This window comes from Mus caroli, unplaced genomic scaffold (assembly GCF_978045245.1).
Source record: "Mus caroli unplaced genomic scaffold, Mus_caroli_1 scaffold_8, whole genome shotgun sequence".
NCBI classification, from domain to species: Eukaryota; Metazoa; Chordata; class Mammalia; order Rodentia; family Muridae; genus Mus; species Mus caroli.
This window is the reverse complement of record NW_028227263.1, coordinates 101959911-101977078: the sequence shown is the minus strand read 5'-3', so window position 1 is coordinate 101977078 and position 17168 is coordinate 101959911. Positions and strand designations below refer to the sequence as shown.

Below are 17168 nucleotides of genomic sequence, written 5' to 3'. Positions count from 1 at the left end.
GGGATGTTTTCTCAAAGGAGAGAATGCCTATTTTCCTGTCCAGAAAGCTGGGAGTGGATATCGTTTACGCCCCAGGGACCTTTTTACTCTCTGTGGAGACAGGCCTCACCCAAATCCCCCAGAAGGATTATGGCAGACTCTCCTTCCCTTGACCACTCTCTTTAGCTCCCAGTTACTAGAACCCATCTTAGGGGCAATGTCACATGTGCTACCAACCTCTGTGCCACCCATCAGAGGCCACTGGGGTGACTCCAGGAAGCAGTAGATCCAAAGAGACTCCATCAGCCACTGTGAGCTTCGTGTTCACCTGTGACATCATCACCACCACCTGCCCACTCAGCATCGTCATGCGACACATCACTACACAGCCCTGGCTCTCCTGGAACTCACTCAAAGTCACAGAGATCCTCCTGCCTCTGCCTTCTGAGTGCTGGGGTTAAAGACGGGTAGCAGTTCCACCTAGATAGTCACTCCACTTTGTTTTTGGAGACTTGCATATTAAGCTGTGAACACCCTCAGCAAGCAGTACGAGCTAAGACCTAAAAGGTCAAATAATTTCAGCTCTGCAGGACATATGGCCTTTACTGTATATTCGCATTAGGTACAAATACATGTTAGCTTGTGGGCCAGGTGACTGACCAAATTTATCCCAGTCAGTCCTTTGCTGATCTAGAGCCATGTGAGTTTAAGGACAACTATGACTAGACCAAAGTGTGTGTGTGTGTGTGTGTGTGTGTGTGTGTGTGTGTGTGTGTGTGTTGATACATATGACTGAACTGAATGTCTGGTTCATGCTCACTGGGCAACTCTAGGCAGGGGCTCTACCCCTGAGTTACACCCCCAACCCCTCATGCAGCTAACCTAGGCAGGAAATCTTCCCCCTGAGTTGCCTCCCCAGTCTTATTTGTTGTTTTGTTGTTGTTATTTTAACTTTGAAATAGCTTCACCTCTCTTTGCTGCCAGACCTCCGCCATCATGGGTCGCATGCATGCTCCCGGGAAGGGCCTGTCCCAGTCGGTGCTGCCCTACCGCCGTAGCGTCCCCACGTGGCTGAAGTTGACGTCTGACGACGTGAAGGAACAGATTTACAAATTGGCCAAGAAAGGCCTGACTCCCTCCCAGATAGGTGTAATCCTGAGGGACTCACACGGGGTGGCCCAGGTCCATTTTGTGACTGGAAATAAAATCTTGAGAATCCTCAAGTCCAAAGGCCTTGCCCCTGACCTCCCCGAGGATCTCTACCATTTGATTAAGAAAACTGTTGCTGTCCGAAAGTACCTTGAGAGGAACAGAAAGGATAAGGATGCTAAATTCCGCCTGATTCTGACAGAGAGCAGAATTCACCGATTGGCTCGATACTATAAGACTAAGCGGGTGCTCCCACCCAATTGGAAATATGAGTCATCCACAGCCTCTGCTCTAGTGGCATAAATGCTGTTGTGTGCACGAGCAATAAAATCACTTTGAATAAAAGAAAAAAAAAAAAGAAGAAGAAGAAATAGCTTCACTAAGTTGCCCAGGCTGACCCTTGAATTCATTCCATAGCCCAGAATAATCTCCCTCAGCCCCTGAGGGCTGTGACACCACAGTAGACTGAACCGACTTCTCTGTCAGGGTGTGCAGTGGGTAAAGGCACATCAGCCCCAAGAAACAACAGGCAGCAGGACCTGAAATTTTCAAACGGTTTCTATAGCTCTCCCCCTGCTTTGGTCTGTTATTATGCAAAACACAACCAAGAAGATATGAAGTTTCCTGGGGGGTGGCCACACGCATTAACAAATGGCATAAGCTGCGTGAGCCCAGAATTGAGGCAAGTGGAGTTCCAGTTCTTCTCAGCTGAGTTTTGGCCAGTCTATTCCTGTTACCGGTGGTGGTCACATAGTGTAGAAAAACCTTCAACAGAGACTGGTGGATGCTGCCACCTAGCGAACACATCAGCCCTTACCACAGTCCCAACCAGTCATTCAAGGGGTGGGATGTCTGTGAATTGAGGTACCAGCAATGTGGGGGGTGAGGAGGTGGCTAAGATTTTGTTCAAAGGGACAAAGGGGTAGTTGCTACTTTTTCATGCCAAACGGAGATGACCTAGTTGTGGGAGTGTGGCGAAAGTGCATGCCTATAATCCCAGCTTTTGGGTGGCTGAAGATGAAGAGTGATGAGTTAGAGGCCAGCCTTAGCTACATAGCAAGGCCTTATCTCATAAATAAATAAAAATAAACAGACGTTCTGAAATAGTCCGAGGACTGGACAAGGTGAGTTCTTGAGCACAGAACTTACATTCAGCAGTTCCCAGCCTTGTAGTAGTCAGTTTTCCACTAACTAATCCTGAAACAGAGGTGTGAGATAGGGAAATCAAAGTCTCTGGGCTCCAGCCTGACCCTGCGAGGATCTCTAGAGAATGATAGAGGCCATTCTCCAAATGCATGTGCTCGCAGATGCATCTGGCAGGTGGCGCTGTTGTGATGGAAAGCGGCATCTGAAGGATTCCCTGAGGGGAAGACACCAAAGCTGCCTTTTCCTTCTTCTCTGTGGGGTTCCAGATTTTTCAGGTAGCATGGGAGCGAAGAGCAGTTCCAGATGTGGAGGATCCCCTGGTACCCAGGAAATAGAAGCCTCTGCAACAGCCGCTCATGCCACGCTTCCATGACAACGGAAAGCCAGGCGGCTCCACTGGCAGTCCTTTCCCACTGTGAGCCTCATCAATTGGATTTGGGCGTTTTCCCTGCTATAGGCAAACCTATAGTCAATAATTATAGCTTCAGCTACCAGCCAGGAGCATGGAGTGTCTAGCGTGCTAGAACAGTGAAGACCATGATGAGCTTCCTTTGGGGCCCCAGTAAGGGTGCCGGGGCAGCCCCCAGGACCCGCCTGCACTAGGGAGAAGGATCCCGATCCATCCCACAGGCTTCACCCTCCATCAGCCTCCAGCCTCAATATCATGTCCATCCCGGTGACCAGCTTGGCCCAAGGAGGTATCATGAGCACTTTGCCAAGAGCACTCTACACTGCTGTTGCTATCCTGTCCTGAGCTCCTTGTGTTTGGGTGTGAAATGTGTTCATGTGCTTGAACATCTGTTGTCTCCAACAGGTCGCATCCTTTGGGAAATAGTGGAACTTTTGGTGATGAAAAGGTGAACACAGGAAGTAGGTCATTGGAAATGAGACTTTGAGCTGATCCGTTTCCGGCATATCTCTGCTTCCTAGTAAGCCATGGCATGAACGGGCTAACACCACAGATTCAGTATAACCATGCTACCCCCACAGCAGTGGACAATATTCTTTAAAATCATAAGCCAAAATAAACCTCTCCTCTGTTGCTTCTGTCTGTACTTTTGTAACCCATACAGACCCTTGTTCCCAGTCACCCCCTCCACTTGTCTGACAAAAATCCCAGCTAGATTCTGGGCAGGCTCCTCTCATCCCGACCTACCGAGCTCCCATTCTCCTAGAGCAGGAAGCCACTCCTCACTAAAAGTACATGTTCCTCATCAACACTGTCACATCTGGGTTTTTTTGGGTTTTTTGGTTTTGGTTTTCCAGATAGGGTTTCTCTGTGTAGCCCTGGCTGTCCTGGAACTCACTCTGTAGACCAGGCTAGCCTTGAACTCAGGAAATCTGCCTGCCTCTGCCTCCCAAGTGCTGGGATTAATAGGCATGTGCCACCACTGTCTGGCCAGGTCTGGGGTTTGACTTTGCCTTGCTTACAAGTTAGTCTAGTGTTGTGTTATAGATGCAGCCAAAAGGCATAAGACTCCAAGGTCAGAGAGGGGGAGGGGCTCGCCTTTTCACAGTTCAGAAAGTGGTGCTAACACAGGGGCATTGGTTTCCCTGGCCTCCACAGTTCCAAGGGATACAGTAGACACTGAGGCTCCATGGGGTCCTGAACCAAACTCCCGGACTGAGTTTAAAGGATTCTTACAACAGATTCACTCACATTTAGCCATCTGGAGCGGCATTTCTGCTGGCGAGATATGCTGATTCCTAGATCCAAAAAAAGGCTCAAGGGGTCTGGGGAGGCAGCTAGAACATTTTCCTAGAGTCCAGAGAGAGATTAAGAGAGCAGCCCAGTGGTAGAGAGCTCCTGTCTAGAATCCCCCAGGGAAGGGCTGGGCCAGCATTACATGGTGCTGGAAGATGCTTGCTGTAACCTGAGTTTGATTCTGGGAGACACGTGGTAGAAGGAAAAAATTGCTCCCTAACTGGTCACTCTGATCTTCATCCATACATTGTGGCATCAATACGGGCATCAATACGACCTACACAGGCAGGAACAAACATGCACAGGCACATACACATACACGCGAACACACACACACACAAAATAAAAATGGAATCTTTAGGGCTGGAGAGATGGCTCAGCGGTTAAGAGCACTGACTGCTCTTCCAGAGGTCCTGAGTTCAATTCCCAGCAACCACATGGAGGCTCACAATCACCTGTAATGAGCTCTGACACCCTCTTCTGGTGCATCTGAAGACAGCTACAGTGTACTTACATATAATAAATAAATAAATAAATAAATAAATCTTTAAAAAAAAAGGAATCTTTAAACATCTAAATTCCTAGCACCCAAGAAAAATGGATCTGCCCTCCCTTGATGCACTCCATGAAAAGTCGGATTTATGAACCAGACAACGCAAGGCCAGCCACACAGATGGCGACATGTGTCAGTGAGTGCTAGCACTAGCCCCTTCTTGGGTTGGTGGAAGGGACCCAGGATTTTCAGGGAGAGTCTGGTTGTACATTTGGCTGTGTTCCAACATGACTCTACACCCAGAGAGGCCCCGGAGCTGGAATCCCTCCAATTTGGAGGATGTTTTGGTTTTGATTTTTGGATGTGTTGGCTGCTGGTGGCTTTCTCACTATTTAACTAATAATCGCTGTCAGTTCAGCCTTGTCATTACCGGCTTAGTTTGTTATGGGTTATTTAGTTAAATTGCAATGTATAATGATGTGGATTTGCCTCCACCCCCGTGTGAGTGTGGCCTGCAATTTTCCACTAATTAGACTTTTTAAAGACACATACGCATTTACCTACTCAAATCTGCATCATCTGTTTGTATGTCGCCTGAGCAGATGACAGCAGCGCCCACCCTCCTCTGGGACCAGCTCTCTTATTACCACCCTGTTATGTTCCCACGGGAAAGCAGAAAGCGGCAGGGGCTCAGACTCCCCTGTCTCCTGCAGGGAAAGCCACTCAAACAGAGGCTCTGGGTCTAAGTCGGCAGTTGCAATGGTCTGGGGGAAGGAGAGATTCCCAACATCACACACCAGCTCCACAGGAGCCAAGCATGTGCTAAAATCCTCATCAAATGGTTTTATTTCCCCATTGTGGGGAAGCTGCACGTAGGGTCTGTGGTTCCTGCACCCCAGGACCCTCTGGCCTCCTCTGCTGTGGCTGGGCCCACAAAGAGGCCAACTTTGCCAGTTCAGAGCTTGATTCACCCAAGGTGAGGCTGCTCTGGGAAGGGGTCCCTGCGGTGATACTCGCAGTGTGTCTGGACAGCAACCCATGGGCATGGGCTTCGTGGCGAGGATAAGGCCAACAGTTGTGTTGCTTGAGGCAGACTGGGCCCAGCTCGAGGAACGAAGCCTCTCTGGATGGAAACCCTAGACATCCACCAGGAACACTCAGTCTGGAAGAGAGACAGAGAGGACAGTGGGTGATGAGTCCCAGGAAATGAGAGAATGACAAAAAGAAGCAGTGCTGGGGACACAGTCAGTGGGCAAAGTGCCTGTCACACAAGCAGGAGATCTGAGCTCAGACTGTGCCCTGGTTAAGCTCTGTCAACCTGAGCCATTTGAGAGGAAGAGCCTCGATGGTTTAGATCAAATAGACCTGTGGGCATGTCTGGGGGGGATTATCTTGATTGATAGATAGTGCCCAGGCCACTGTGGGCAACCCCATTTCCTGGGGTGAGGAGTCCTGAACTGTTTGCTGAAGCTGGCTGGACGGAAGGCGCTGTGGTCCAGCGAACAGCGTTGTTCATAGCTTCTGGTGCATTTCTTTGGCTGTGAGCTTTCTGGTTACAGGTGAGAACGTCCATGCTCTCTCCCTGTTTCCCTCACTGATGGACTGTAACCTGGAAGCATAAGTCAAGTAAATCCTTCACCCCCTATGTTGCTTTTGGTCAGTATTCTATCCTAGCAACAGATATGAAACCAGAACAGGCACATAGCACCCATATTAAAAAAGAGGGGGGAGAGACAGTGGCACCCTAGGGTGAAAACGGGACACACTTCAAAAGACGGGGGAGTGGGGCAGATACAGATGGATTTCGCAGTTTGTCGGGACAGCAACCCAAAGCCAACTGGAGACACCTGGGCCTAGGGATAGGTCCCGTTTCAAGGAAAAAGAGAGAGAGAGAGAGAGGGTCCCGTTTCAAGGAAAGAGAGAGAGAGAGAGAGAGGAAAGAGGAGAGAGAGGAGAGAGAAGAGAGGACAGAGAGGAGAGAGAGGAGAGAGAGGAGAGGGAGGAGAGAGAGGAGAGAGAGAGAGAGAGAGAGAGAGAGAGAGAGAGAGAGAGAGAGAGAGAGAGAGAGAGAGATCAACCCTGGCCTGCACAGGCATGCACGCTCACACCAGCTACACACACCCCCCACACAAGCAGACAACAGAGCCTTCAGCAGACCAAGCAAGGGACCCAGGAACAACAACGGGAAGGCGCAAGGGGGATGTCTTGCAGAAGCCCAGGACCACACTGACCTTTGGACCCAGGGGGGCTCGGAGGGGGTGGGGCCCCTGGAGGCAGCAAGGCAGAGTGGCTAAGGGCCTCAGCCATCCAAGTCAGGACTCGAGAACAGTGTTGGACCTGGGAAGACAGGAGTAAGTCAAGGCAGGAGCAGGGAAGCAGGGGGTCCCAGCCCCTCCAGCCCACGCCCACGCCCTGCCACGCCCAGGTCCTCACCTCTCTCTCCAGTCCCCTCAGACGCCGATCGTACTCTCTGATCTGTCCCAGCTGCTTCAGTGCAGTGTCCACCCTAAAAAGAGAGAGAGTTCTCCCAGCTGAAGACACAACATCCCACCTGCAGGTCCTGCCCACAGCAGGCCCCCGCCTCACTTCTGAGACGTGCGTTTCAGACGCTCCGAGTCACTGTCTCGCTTGTCCCGAGCTTGTGCCAACAGGAAGTTCTCTTTGTGCACAGACTCCCAAGTCAGCAGCTTCCGCTCTGCTTCCTTAGAGAGACAGACACCTGCAGGGCCAAGTCCCAGGAATCAACGGGCAGGACCACTTGGGAACTTGTCCCCTCCCCAAAGCCACCAAATTCCTCATGCCTCGTGTCCAGATGGGTGCAGATCCTGACACCTTCCCCGAGCCCCATCCACCTGCTTTTCTTCTCCCCTCCCCAAACGCCCCCCCGCCCCACTCCAGCCCCACTCCCTTGCAGACCAAGTTCCATTCTCACGGAAGTGCTCGAAGCCTGGAGAGGCGGGCAAGTTAGTCCTATGACACCTGCGACACCTGCGCAGCCACTTGATGAGGAGGCGCACATGAGAGATGATGATGAGGGGTGGGGCCAGGGCAGGCCGCGAATGGAATTCCCGGATGAGGCTGTAGCGCTGTGCCTTCCAGTAGAGGTCGCTGTTGCCGTGCACTTTGCTGAAGGTGTAGCTGTGGAGGCCAATAAAGGACCCTGATCATAGGACTGGATTAGGAGTCGAGATAAAGTAGTCAGAGACCGCTCAGCGGTCAAGAGCACGTGGCACCCGCAGAGGACTCACATTCAGTTCTCAGCACTAATGTGGAAGCTCCAATACCAAAAGGTGCCTTCTTCTGGTCTCTGCCAGCACTGTACTCATGTGGTGTACATGCATGCATACATACATACATACATACATACATACATACATACATACAATGGATGAAGAGTCTGCACGGATTCCAGGCATCAAGCTGAGGTTCCTTGAGCTTGCAAGACAAATGCTTTACTGACTGAGCCACGCCCACCCCACTCCGACATTCTGGCTTTGATGTTTTCAAAATTATACAGTGGGCGCTTGATAGTTTTTGTTTTTGTTTTTGAGACAGGGTTTCTCTGTGTAGCCCTGGCTATTCTGGAACTCTTGTAAACCAGGCTGGCCTTGAACTCAGAGATTCACTGGCCCCTGCCTCCCAAGTGCTGGGATTAAAGGCATGAGCCACCATTGCCTGGCTTTTTTTTTTTAAAGGTTAATTTATTTTTACATGTATAGCTATGACATGCCTACATGTATGTCTGTGCATATTACCCACAGAGGCCAGAAGAGGATGTTGGATCTCCTGGAACTGGGATTACAGGAAGTTATGAGCTTCCACGTGGGTGCTGGGAATCGATCCCATGTCCTCTATAAAAGCAGTCAGTGACCCTAACCACTGAACCATCTCTCCATCCCCTGTTTGATTTTGATATAGGGATTCATGTACCCAGGCTTATGATCCTCCTGCCTTGACCTTCCAAGTGCTGGGACAAGCTTGCTCCACCACACCGTCCTGAGCCCAGCTGGTTTCTAACAAGGACTTTATGCCCAGTGTCTTTAATGCATTCTCCTGAACGGACACAAAGACTGAATGAAGTAGGGCCTGTCCTCACACTGCGAACTAAATTAACTCCAAATGGGCTAATGATCTATAGATAAAAGCTAAACCCCCAAATTAACTCAAGTCTCCAGACTCTGGAGTTTAGATTGACCCTCTGTATGGGATTGTAGAATGTGTGGGGGTTTTTAAATTTCTTTTTCCTTTTAATGTTGCCTATCCTTACAAACAGTAACCAGTTCTCTTAACTCCCTGCCAGCCCTCCTCCTAGTTTCCAGCCCCGCCCCTTCAAAGGTTTCTCCCAACTGATCTACCCTCAGCTGGGGACAGTCAGCTTTGGATTACGGAATGAGTGGTTGATCAGAATGAAGGTGTGCATTAGTGACGAAATCAATTTGGGTCCATTTAATACCAAACAGCGCGTCGTTTCCTCTGTGTTAAAAGCTCTGTGAAGACGCACTGGGAAGTCAATACATGGGCAGTATCCTGAGCACAGTGTCACGAGTGGAGGTGTAACCCAGGTCCTTGCTCATTTGCTAAGGCTGTGTGACAGCAGAGGTGAGGAATCTGAAGCAGGGCTCTGCTTATGCCAACGTAAACAGACAGCTAAGAGTCTCCACCCCAATATTCTCTCCCTGATTCTGCACAAATAGGAAATAAATACGTCACCATGTGAGGGAGTGACTGAGATTCAGCATGCGTAGGGACTGGGCTCTAGATCCACTAGGTTAAGAGCCTGCGGGGAGGATGTCCCTTCTCCCAGTTTTCCCTATACTAGCAGCTCCAAACTGTAACAACTGGTCTAGCCTATCTTCTCAGCTCAGCTCCTCCCGGCTCAACTGTCTCCAACTCTCTTCTCTTCTCACCCTGGTCGCCCAAGCCCAAGCCCTTTCTCAGCCTCAGCTGGCCTTTTATATTCTCTCCCATTCCTAGAAATCCAAGAGGCAATCAACACTGAAGGCCCTGGCATCAGGCAATTCTAACAGCTATGAACTCTTTTGTTTGTTTTTCTTTTTGTTTTCCAGACAGGGTTTCTCTGTGTAGCCCTGGCTGTCCTGGAACTCACTCTGTAGACCAGGCTGGGCTGGAACTCAGAGCCCTGCCTGCCTCTGCCTCCCAAGTGCTGGGACTCAGCTAAGAAATCTTAAAGAACCAGTTAACTAGCAACTGGGGATCCTTTGAAGGACCAGACACACAAAATAAATCACATTACATGGGACAAGAGCAAGAATCTAAGCAACAAAACCTAAAAACCAAAACCAAACAAACAAACAAAAAACCGGACTGGAGAGATGGCTCGGCTAAGGTTAAGAGCACTGGCTGCTCTTGCCAAAGGATCCAGATTCAGTTCCCAGCAGTTACTCAGTAGCTCACGGTCACCTGTAACTCCAGTCCCAGAGGATCTGATGCCCTTCTTCTGACTGCCGTAGGCACTTTCCATGCACATGGTACATATACATACATGCAGGCAAAACATTCATACACATAAATAAAACAAACTGCAAACAAGTCACTAAAATGGGCTTCTTCAAAAGAAAGAGTTTAGTGCCCTGGAGGCACGCATGTGATCCGGTGCTAAGAGGTAGAGGCAAGATTACCCTAAGTTCCAAGACACTGCCTCAGAGATGCCAAAACAATAGCAGCAAGTCTCACAGTCCAAGTAAGTAAAGCACAGGATCAGGCCAGCACTGGGTCAAAGTCAGGACATGGCACATATTGAACAGGTTCAATATGGGGGAAGCCCCGGGCGGCAAGGCCAGGCACACCTGAACATGGCGATGAGCAGGTTGAGCAACAGGATATTGGCCACCAGCAAGAAGACGATGAGAAGCAACACCACCAGCCAGTTGGCATACTGGGACACACAGGAGCCTGCGACGGGCCCCTCCGGATGAGCCCAGGAGCCCCGCTCCATAGAGCAGTTACCTGGAATCATGAGGGCCACTGCAAAAGGAACAGCAGGTGTGAGCAGAGAGAGGCAGGGAGAGGGGAGGAGATGGGAGACAGAGACACAGTCAGAGACCCACTGAGAGAGACCCAGATTCAGCTGGAGAGCCCTTTCCTACCGTCCATTTCCTCCTGGGGAATTTGTCCGAAGATCTGCAGATACGGTCGGTAGAAGACCCTGCGCAGGATACTCGGTAGACTGCGGTCCTGGGGCCTCAGGATCCCCTCTGTGGCCACCCCATAAGCTACAAGCCACACGCAGAGGAAGAAGAGGAAGAAGAATACATCCTTCATCTAGAAGCAGAGGAAGATGTGGGTGAAATGACCCAGCCCTTTCCTCCCTGGCTCTGCCCCTTCCCTTCCCGGAACGCCTACTCCAGCTGGCTACTCTCCCTGCCTTAGACACAGCATCCTCAAAGGCCTGTCCCTTCTTGTCCTGCCTGCCCACCTCAGAAGCCCTCTCCTCCACCCACTCCACCCCACCCCCGCCCCTGCCACCTTCAGGTCCACATCCAGTCACTAAAAGACAAGGCCCTCCCTTTCAGACTCCACTCCCCCAACCCCTCTCCATGTCCTCTGTGGTCCCTCTAGATTCTTCCCTTCACCCGTGGCTCCACCCCCCTGCACTCCAGGTCCCATTCTCTCCCACCTTGCTCTGCCCCTCCTCCTCAGACTCACCATCTTGCTCACTATAACAATCTTGGGCCCCAGCTGCTTGTTCACCGTGAAGATGTGCAGCAGGCGCAGTGTGAAGATCATGAAGTCAAGGCAGAGGACGGTGCGTCCCAAGTCAAAGAGCCCAGGGGTCAGCCTGAGGAGTTGGGGGAGAGAGCACAGCTCAGATCGGGGGTGTCTCCTCAGACGAAGCTGAGGTCTCACAGGGCAGAGGCAGGGACCCTTCTGATCAGCTTTCTCTGGACTCAGTATGGATGGATGGCCTTCTAAGAATCGTGTTTAGAATGTGCCATGCTGTGAGCCTGTTATCCAAGTTCGGGGGAGGCCAGGGAAGAAGGATCTCTGGGAATTCCAGACAGGCCTGCCAGGGCTACAGAGTGAGACCCTGTTTCCCACAAAAGGGGAGGGAGCCCCTAAAATATGGAGTGGTCAGGGGTGCATAAATGAAAACATTTACAGGCTGCAGACTGACAGAGGTTGTGTGATTTGATTGACAGCTTGAGGTTACAAAGCACCAGGTATTGCCTAGCACGTCCTCATGGGGGCGCTCACAGCTACCGCTCTCAGGCAGGCAGGCAATGGGGCCAGCTATTTAGACAGAAATCCGCGGATGAAACCGATCCACCCGGCCTTTGACCCCACCCACTTTACACCAGGGACGCGACTTGGTTTTTTTTGTTTCTTGTTTTTTGTTTTGCAATAACCTAAGTGTGGATCTGGAGGGCACGGGCTTAAAGGAGGACAAGCCAATTATACTGGAAGTGACGGTGTTTCTTCCTCCCTAGATGCAATAATGATTTGTCAGCCCTTGGAAAAGGGTGCTTGATAAAATGTATCAAATATACCCTTGACAGTGGCTTTCCTGCAATCGGCGGGGCCATGGCCCTGTCTTCTCAGACAACACATCACACTAAATAAAGGCTGGGACAAGCAGAAATATTAGTTTGCTAAGTCCACTTATCTCCCTTCTGTTTGGATAAATTATTCATACCAAGTCACTCAGTTTCTAACTCACGTGGACTGGAGGAAATCTACCTCTTGGTATGCCAGCTGAGGAGAGCTTCAGTAAAGGGGGACGTAGGTGACTCTCCATCACCCAGGGTACTCCACCACTGAGCCATAGCCACAGCCTCTCACTGGGGGATTCTAGGCAGGGGCCCTGCCAGTCCCTTACTCACTCACCGGCAGCCTACACCCAGCAGGAAGCAGGTGAGTGCCAGCAGGTCGCACTGGTTCCAGGTATCTGAGAGGTAGAGGTGCAGCCGATGGCGCAGGGGAGCTCTGTCCGGACCACGCCCCCCACTGGCCAGGCTACCCCAGCCACCGCCCAGGCCCTGGCGCAGCTCCTCGCACAGCAACGTGAAGGCCCAGAAGTACAGCAGCAGCTCAAAGACACCCGGCTTTGTGGGCTGGAAATCCATCAGCAACACGTGGGCAAACAGCAGCAGGAACAACAGGTAACTGACCACGTTACCCAGGAAGGCGGTCACTGGGGCACCCCAGAAGTGCGACCAGCGCTTGGAGAACTCGCCACAGCAGAGGGCACGTCCTGGCCGCCGCCGCTGCCTCCTCTCAAGGGCCACCTTTGCAGAGGGTTCTGCAGTCCTGCAAGACAGCGAGCTTCAGGGACCACTGAGCCTGGACTGGCTGCCCGCCTTGCAGTCTAACTTCTACACTGTCCCACTTTGGACTCTGGGAACCTGAAGACCCAATCAATCCCACGTTTGAGATTGAGGCAGGAGAACTGCCTCAAGTTCCAGGCCAGCCTGATATATAGAGCGAGGGAGGAAGGTACATAAAATATGGAATGAGGATTCATTACACTTTGAGAGATGAGGCAGGAGGATTGCCAGGTGTTTGATGCTAGCCTGAGCTTTGTGAAGAAACACAACAAACTGATCAAAGAAAGAAACAAAACTGAGTGAGCATAAACCCAGCATGGTTCGGCCCAGCAGAGGCAGAAGGATCCCTGCGAGGCAGTGCTGTCTACCTAGTCAGCTCCAAGCCATCCAAGGATATAGAGAGAAACCTTATGCAAAACAAACAAAAAACAAAAACAATCCACACAACAACAACAAACCACTGAGCACAATAACTGTCTTTAAAACTGACCAGAAACACGCAGAATGTTGCAGGAGCCTTGGAGTGCTTTAGATCTTAAACCACATGAAAAGGTGGGGGCATGTGAGCTTTGCTGGGGTCCATCTACTTCCTCCTAGTCAAAAGACTAGAATGTGAGCTGTACTGAGGGGGACCCGGAAGGTGTCCATGCCCGCCGTGACCCGCAAACTGATGAGATTGAAAAGCCAGTGCGGGCTGATTGGTGATGCGAAGAGTCTAACACTAGGGCCACTGTCAGCATATTTAAAACACAGTCCATAGCTGGGCAGTGGTGGCGCACATCTTTAATCCTAGCACTTGGGAGGCAGAGGCAGGCGGATTTCTGAGTTCGAGGCCAACCTGGTCTACAGAGTGAGTTCCAGGACAGCCAGGGCTACACAGAGAAACCTTGTCTCGAAAAACCAAAAAAAAAAAAAAAACCCACAACAACAACAACAAAACAGAACAAACAAACAAAAGAAAAACACAGTCCAATCTGGGAAAAGGCTTCCAGGCAACAATCAGTTCCTAAGTTCAATTCTAGGTGCACAGTAAGCTTACTGTGTGACACCTAGAAATGCTTTTATGAAATACATGTGACCAGGAGGCCAGGTCCTATAGCTAAAAGGCCTAGAATGTAGTGTGGTCTCTGACTAATAGCATAGAGGTCAGCGGGCCATGAAGTACATGTGACCTCTCCCCCGAAGCATGGGCAATGGTCTAGGAAGAGAGAGTCTGGGATAGGCAGTCTGGGGGATTTGGGTGAGGTCTGCCTCCACAGAGAGCAGAAAGGTCACCAGGTTGTTTACAAAATCCATTCCCAGGCATCTGGGCAGGAAAACAGGAATTTTCTCTCCTCCACTGAGAAGAGCCCCCCCCCCCTCCCCGCCGTGTGTATAACATGCCGAGTTTCCCTGATGATCTGTGGCTGTCAGGACCCTTGTGCTCCCAAATCTCTTCATCTGGCCTTGCATGGAGACAGGACATTCTAAACTACTCCAAACGTCACATAGCATCGTTGCCTCCTCTTATGACCCAGGAAGGAGGAGACTCAGCAAACACAAGTGTCTGCCACATGACCTTGGTCGCCAAGGTGAAAGGAGGGAACCGGCTTCTACAAGTTGTCCTCTGGACTCCACACCCTTGCGGGCAGCATACACACCCTCAAAAAACAATGTACAACAAATAACAAAATAAAATCTAATTTAGAAAAACTTTAAGGGGCTCAAGAATTGGTCCAGCAGTTCTGAGCACTGGACCGGGTTTGACTCTGTCACTGGGAATTCCTAGAAAGACACTGTCTGCAGAGGCTGATCAACTGATAAAGACTTCACAGACTGCAGAACCTGGTTAGTATCAGATAGTCTAATTTCTTTTGGGCTATCTTTACTATCAGATAGTTTATTTTCTTTTGGGCTATCTTTAACCTCCAGTCTACCTCAGTCTCATAGCTATCATCTTGATAAACAGATACAAATTTGTGCAATGTACGAACGTCACACAACCCTAGAGACACCTAAGAATGCAGTAAGATAGGATCTGAGCCCAAGGCTGCGATTCCCCTGCCTGCCCTGTCTGCTCACTTAACATTTCGACCACTGTATTTTTAAGTGCTTTGATTTATAACTTTCTTTGTTCTGTTACTATAAAAACTCCATGAAACAGTTTCCACGTTGGGACATAGAACTAACTTAGCCCCGTGTTTCCACGCTTAGGTCACTCACATCTGGCTTGAGAATAAGCTGTCTCTTATTCCGTTTGGCAGCTGTGGGAGTTGGTTGGTTGGTTGGTTTGTCATGGTGTGTGTGTGTGTGTGTGTGTGTGACAATTCCCAGTCCTGGTCTCAGAGGGCAACTGCATGCATAGACCCCACAACACACAAATCCACACGTACACACATAATTAAAAATAAAATCTTTTAAATTGTCTAAAGGGTTAAACCAGCACAGCTTGCCAGTCACTTGTCCCAGAGTCTTTCTCTGCCCCAGGGAGTCTGAGTCACTTGAAGGAGAGGGAAAGATTAATTATCTCCAAAATGATACAATACGATACAGTTTACTTTTGTTTCCCTGGAGACCGAAATCCTACTCCTCCACATGCAACCTGCCCGATTTTCTGACTCCTAACTCAGAAAAACAATCTTTCCTTCTCCGTTTCTTTGTCTTTGTTTGTTTTGGATTCTTCCCAAAGCCTGGACTTAATTTCCTTGGTGCTCTGGGCCACCCGTCCCTTCTCACCAGCGTGCTACTGTTGTCTAACCTCCCCTGCCAAAGGAGTGCCTTCCTCCCTTCCTCTTCATAGTCGCCTGCTCTGTTCCTATTCTCTCAGCATCTAATAAAAGGGTCCCAAGCCTCCTTCTGAGTCCATTTCAAAATCATCTTATTAGCCAGACTAAGACTTGAGAGGTTGGAGTTTGATGTCTCCCTCAGTCGCTTTCACTCTTATTTTTAAACACGGGACTTGCTGATTCGGCTATCCTGACTGGCCCACAATGCCCCAGGGACCCTTCCTTCTCTGTCTAGCAGCACTAGTGCAGGCATGTGTTGCCACACCTTAGATTTTATTACAGAGGCTGGGAGTCTGAACTCAGCTCCTTACACTTGTGCTTGGCGCTAGGCACCTGACTGGCTGACTCCTTGAGGTTTCCTGTAGGTCTTGTGTTGTTTGTTTGGCCCGGGATGGAGCCTAGGGCTATGAGGAGCTTAGACAAGTACTTAGCAACTATACGGATCGAGCCTGGTCTTTAAATAAAAGATCTCCATGGGGACTGCAACATAGTGACAGGGCAAGGGCCCCAGGGCCAGAAACATAATAGAAAGGTGAATAAATACTAAGTAACCAACAGCAAGGGAGCGCAGGCAGCCCAACCCAAACTAAGTTCTTGTGATGAGATCATCCCTCTGATGGGCAGAGACAATCTTTAAAGTTTTAACTCTGTGTGTGTGTGTGTGTGTGTGTGTGTGTGTGTGTGTGTGTGTGCGCGCGCGCGCGCGCGCGCGCGCAGGGAGATGGCTCAGCGGTTAAAAGCACTGACTGGGCTTCCAGAGGTCCTGGGTTCAATTCCTAGCAACCACATGGTGGCTCGCAACCATCTGTAATGGGATCCGATGCCCTCTTCTAGTGTGTGTCTAAAGACAGCTACAGTATAGTCATATACATAAAATAAAGAATCCTAGAAAAAGAATTGTTTCTTGAACTCGGGTCCTTCCACTTGAGTAGATTTACCTGCAGAGCCATCTCGTTGGCTCCCCCTCCTCCCACAATGCTGGGCTGTCACTCACCCAGGAGGACCTGCTCCATTGATGCTGCTGTCCATATCAAAGTCAAGATCCTTCTGTGTGGGCTCCTCCTCTGACTTCCTGCCGTGAGGGGCAGGACACAGAGTAAGAAATAGAGGGGTTCTTGAGAAAGACCCAAACTTAGTTTACCACAAACAGTGCAGAGATAAGGGAGTTGCCCTCCTCCAGAGCCATGGCCTAAAAAGTAGAGAAATGGCATAGAGAGAGAACGCAAAGGCAGGACAACAGCCCCACCTTCCAGAACATTCCCTCCAGAGAAGGGAAAGAGTGCCCTTCTCAGGGAAGAGACATGCGAGGTGGCTAAGTAAGAGGGCAGAGAGAAATGAGCAGGAGAGAGGGACTGAGCCTGCAGCCAAGGCACTGACCTGAAGACGATGAGGTTGGTGTAGATGAGAGGCGGGCAGAAGAAGGCGAGAAGCAGGGCCCAGATGGGAGTTGTGCTGTCCATCTCCCCCCACCACTTCTGTGTCAGAAGAGACTGTGGAATGTGGGAACATTAGAGACCCTGACAAGGGCTGGAGTCTGCCACCAGGGCACAGAGCAAGTGTCCATATGGGGTCTCAACTGTTAGAGCATGGGGCACAGTCGTCAGAGGCAGCCTCCTCAGGTTCAGCCAGGAAAATGGAACAGCCAA

At 50.3% G+C, this 17168-nt stretch overlaps 1 protein-coding gene and 1 pseudogene across 4 annotated transcripts in view; one reads left to right on the top strand and one right to left on the bottom strand.

Annotated features, from left to right (window-relative positions):
* Positions 1–953: 953 nt before the first annotated feature.
* LOC110298580 (small ribosomal subunit protein uS15 pseudogene) lies at positions 954–1477 on the top strand (annotated as a pseudogene).
* Positions 1478–5218: 3741 nt separating this feature from the next.
* Trpm4 (transient receptor potential cation channel subfamily M member 4) overlaps positions 5219–17168 on the bottom strand; it is a 29158-nt gene continuing 17208 nt past the window's right edge. For 2 of the 4 annotated variants that reach the window (XM_085841757.1, XM_085841758.1), the window contains exons 15-25: positions 16900–17012; positions 16517–16594; positions 12318–12740; positions 11139–11271; positions 10580–10754; positions 10280–10457; positions 7405–7610; positions 7059–7191; positions 6906–6978; positions 6704–6809; positions 5645–6081 (exon numbers count right to left, since the gene is read on the bottom strand). In XM_085841757.1, the coding sequence (XP_085697883.1) occupies positions 6026–6081; positions 6704–6809; positions 6906–6978; positions 7059–7191; positions 7405–7610; positions 10280–10457; positions 10580–10754; positions 11139–11271; positions 12318–12740; positions 16517–16594; positions 16900–17012 (1674 nt within the window). In that variant the 3' untranslated portion in view covers positions 5645–6025. The other 2 variants (XR_002378404.3, XM_021168192.3) reach the window with 2 other exon arrangements.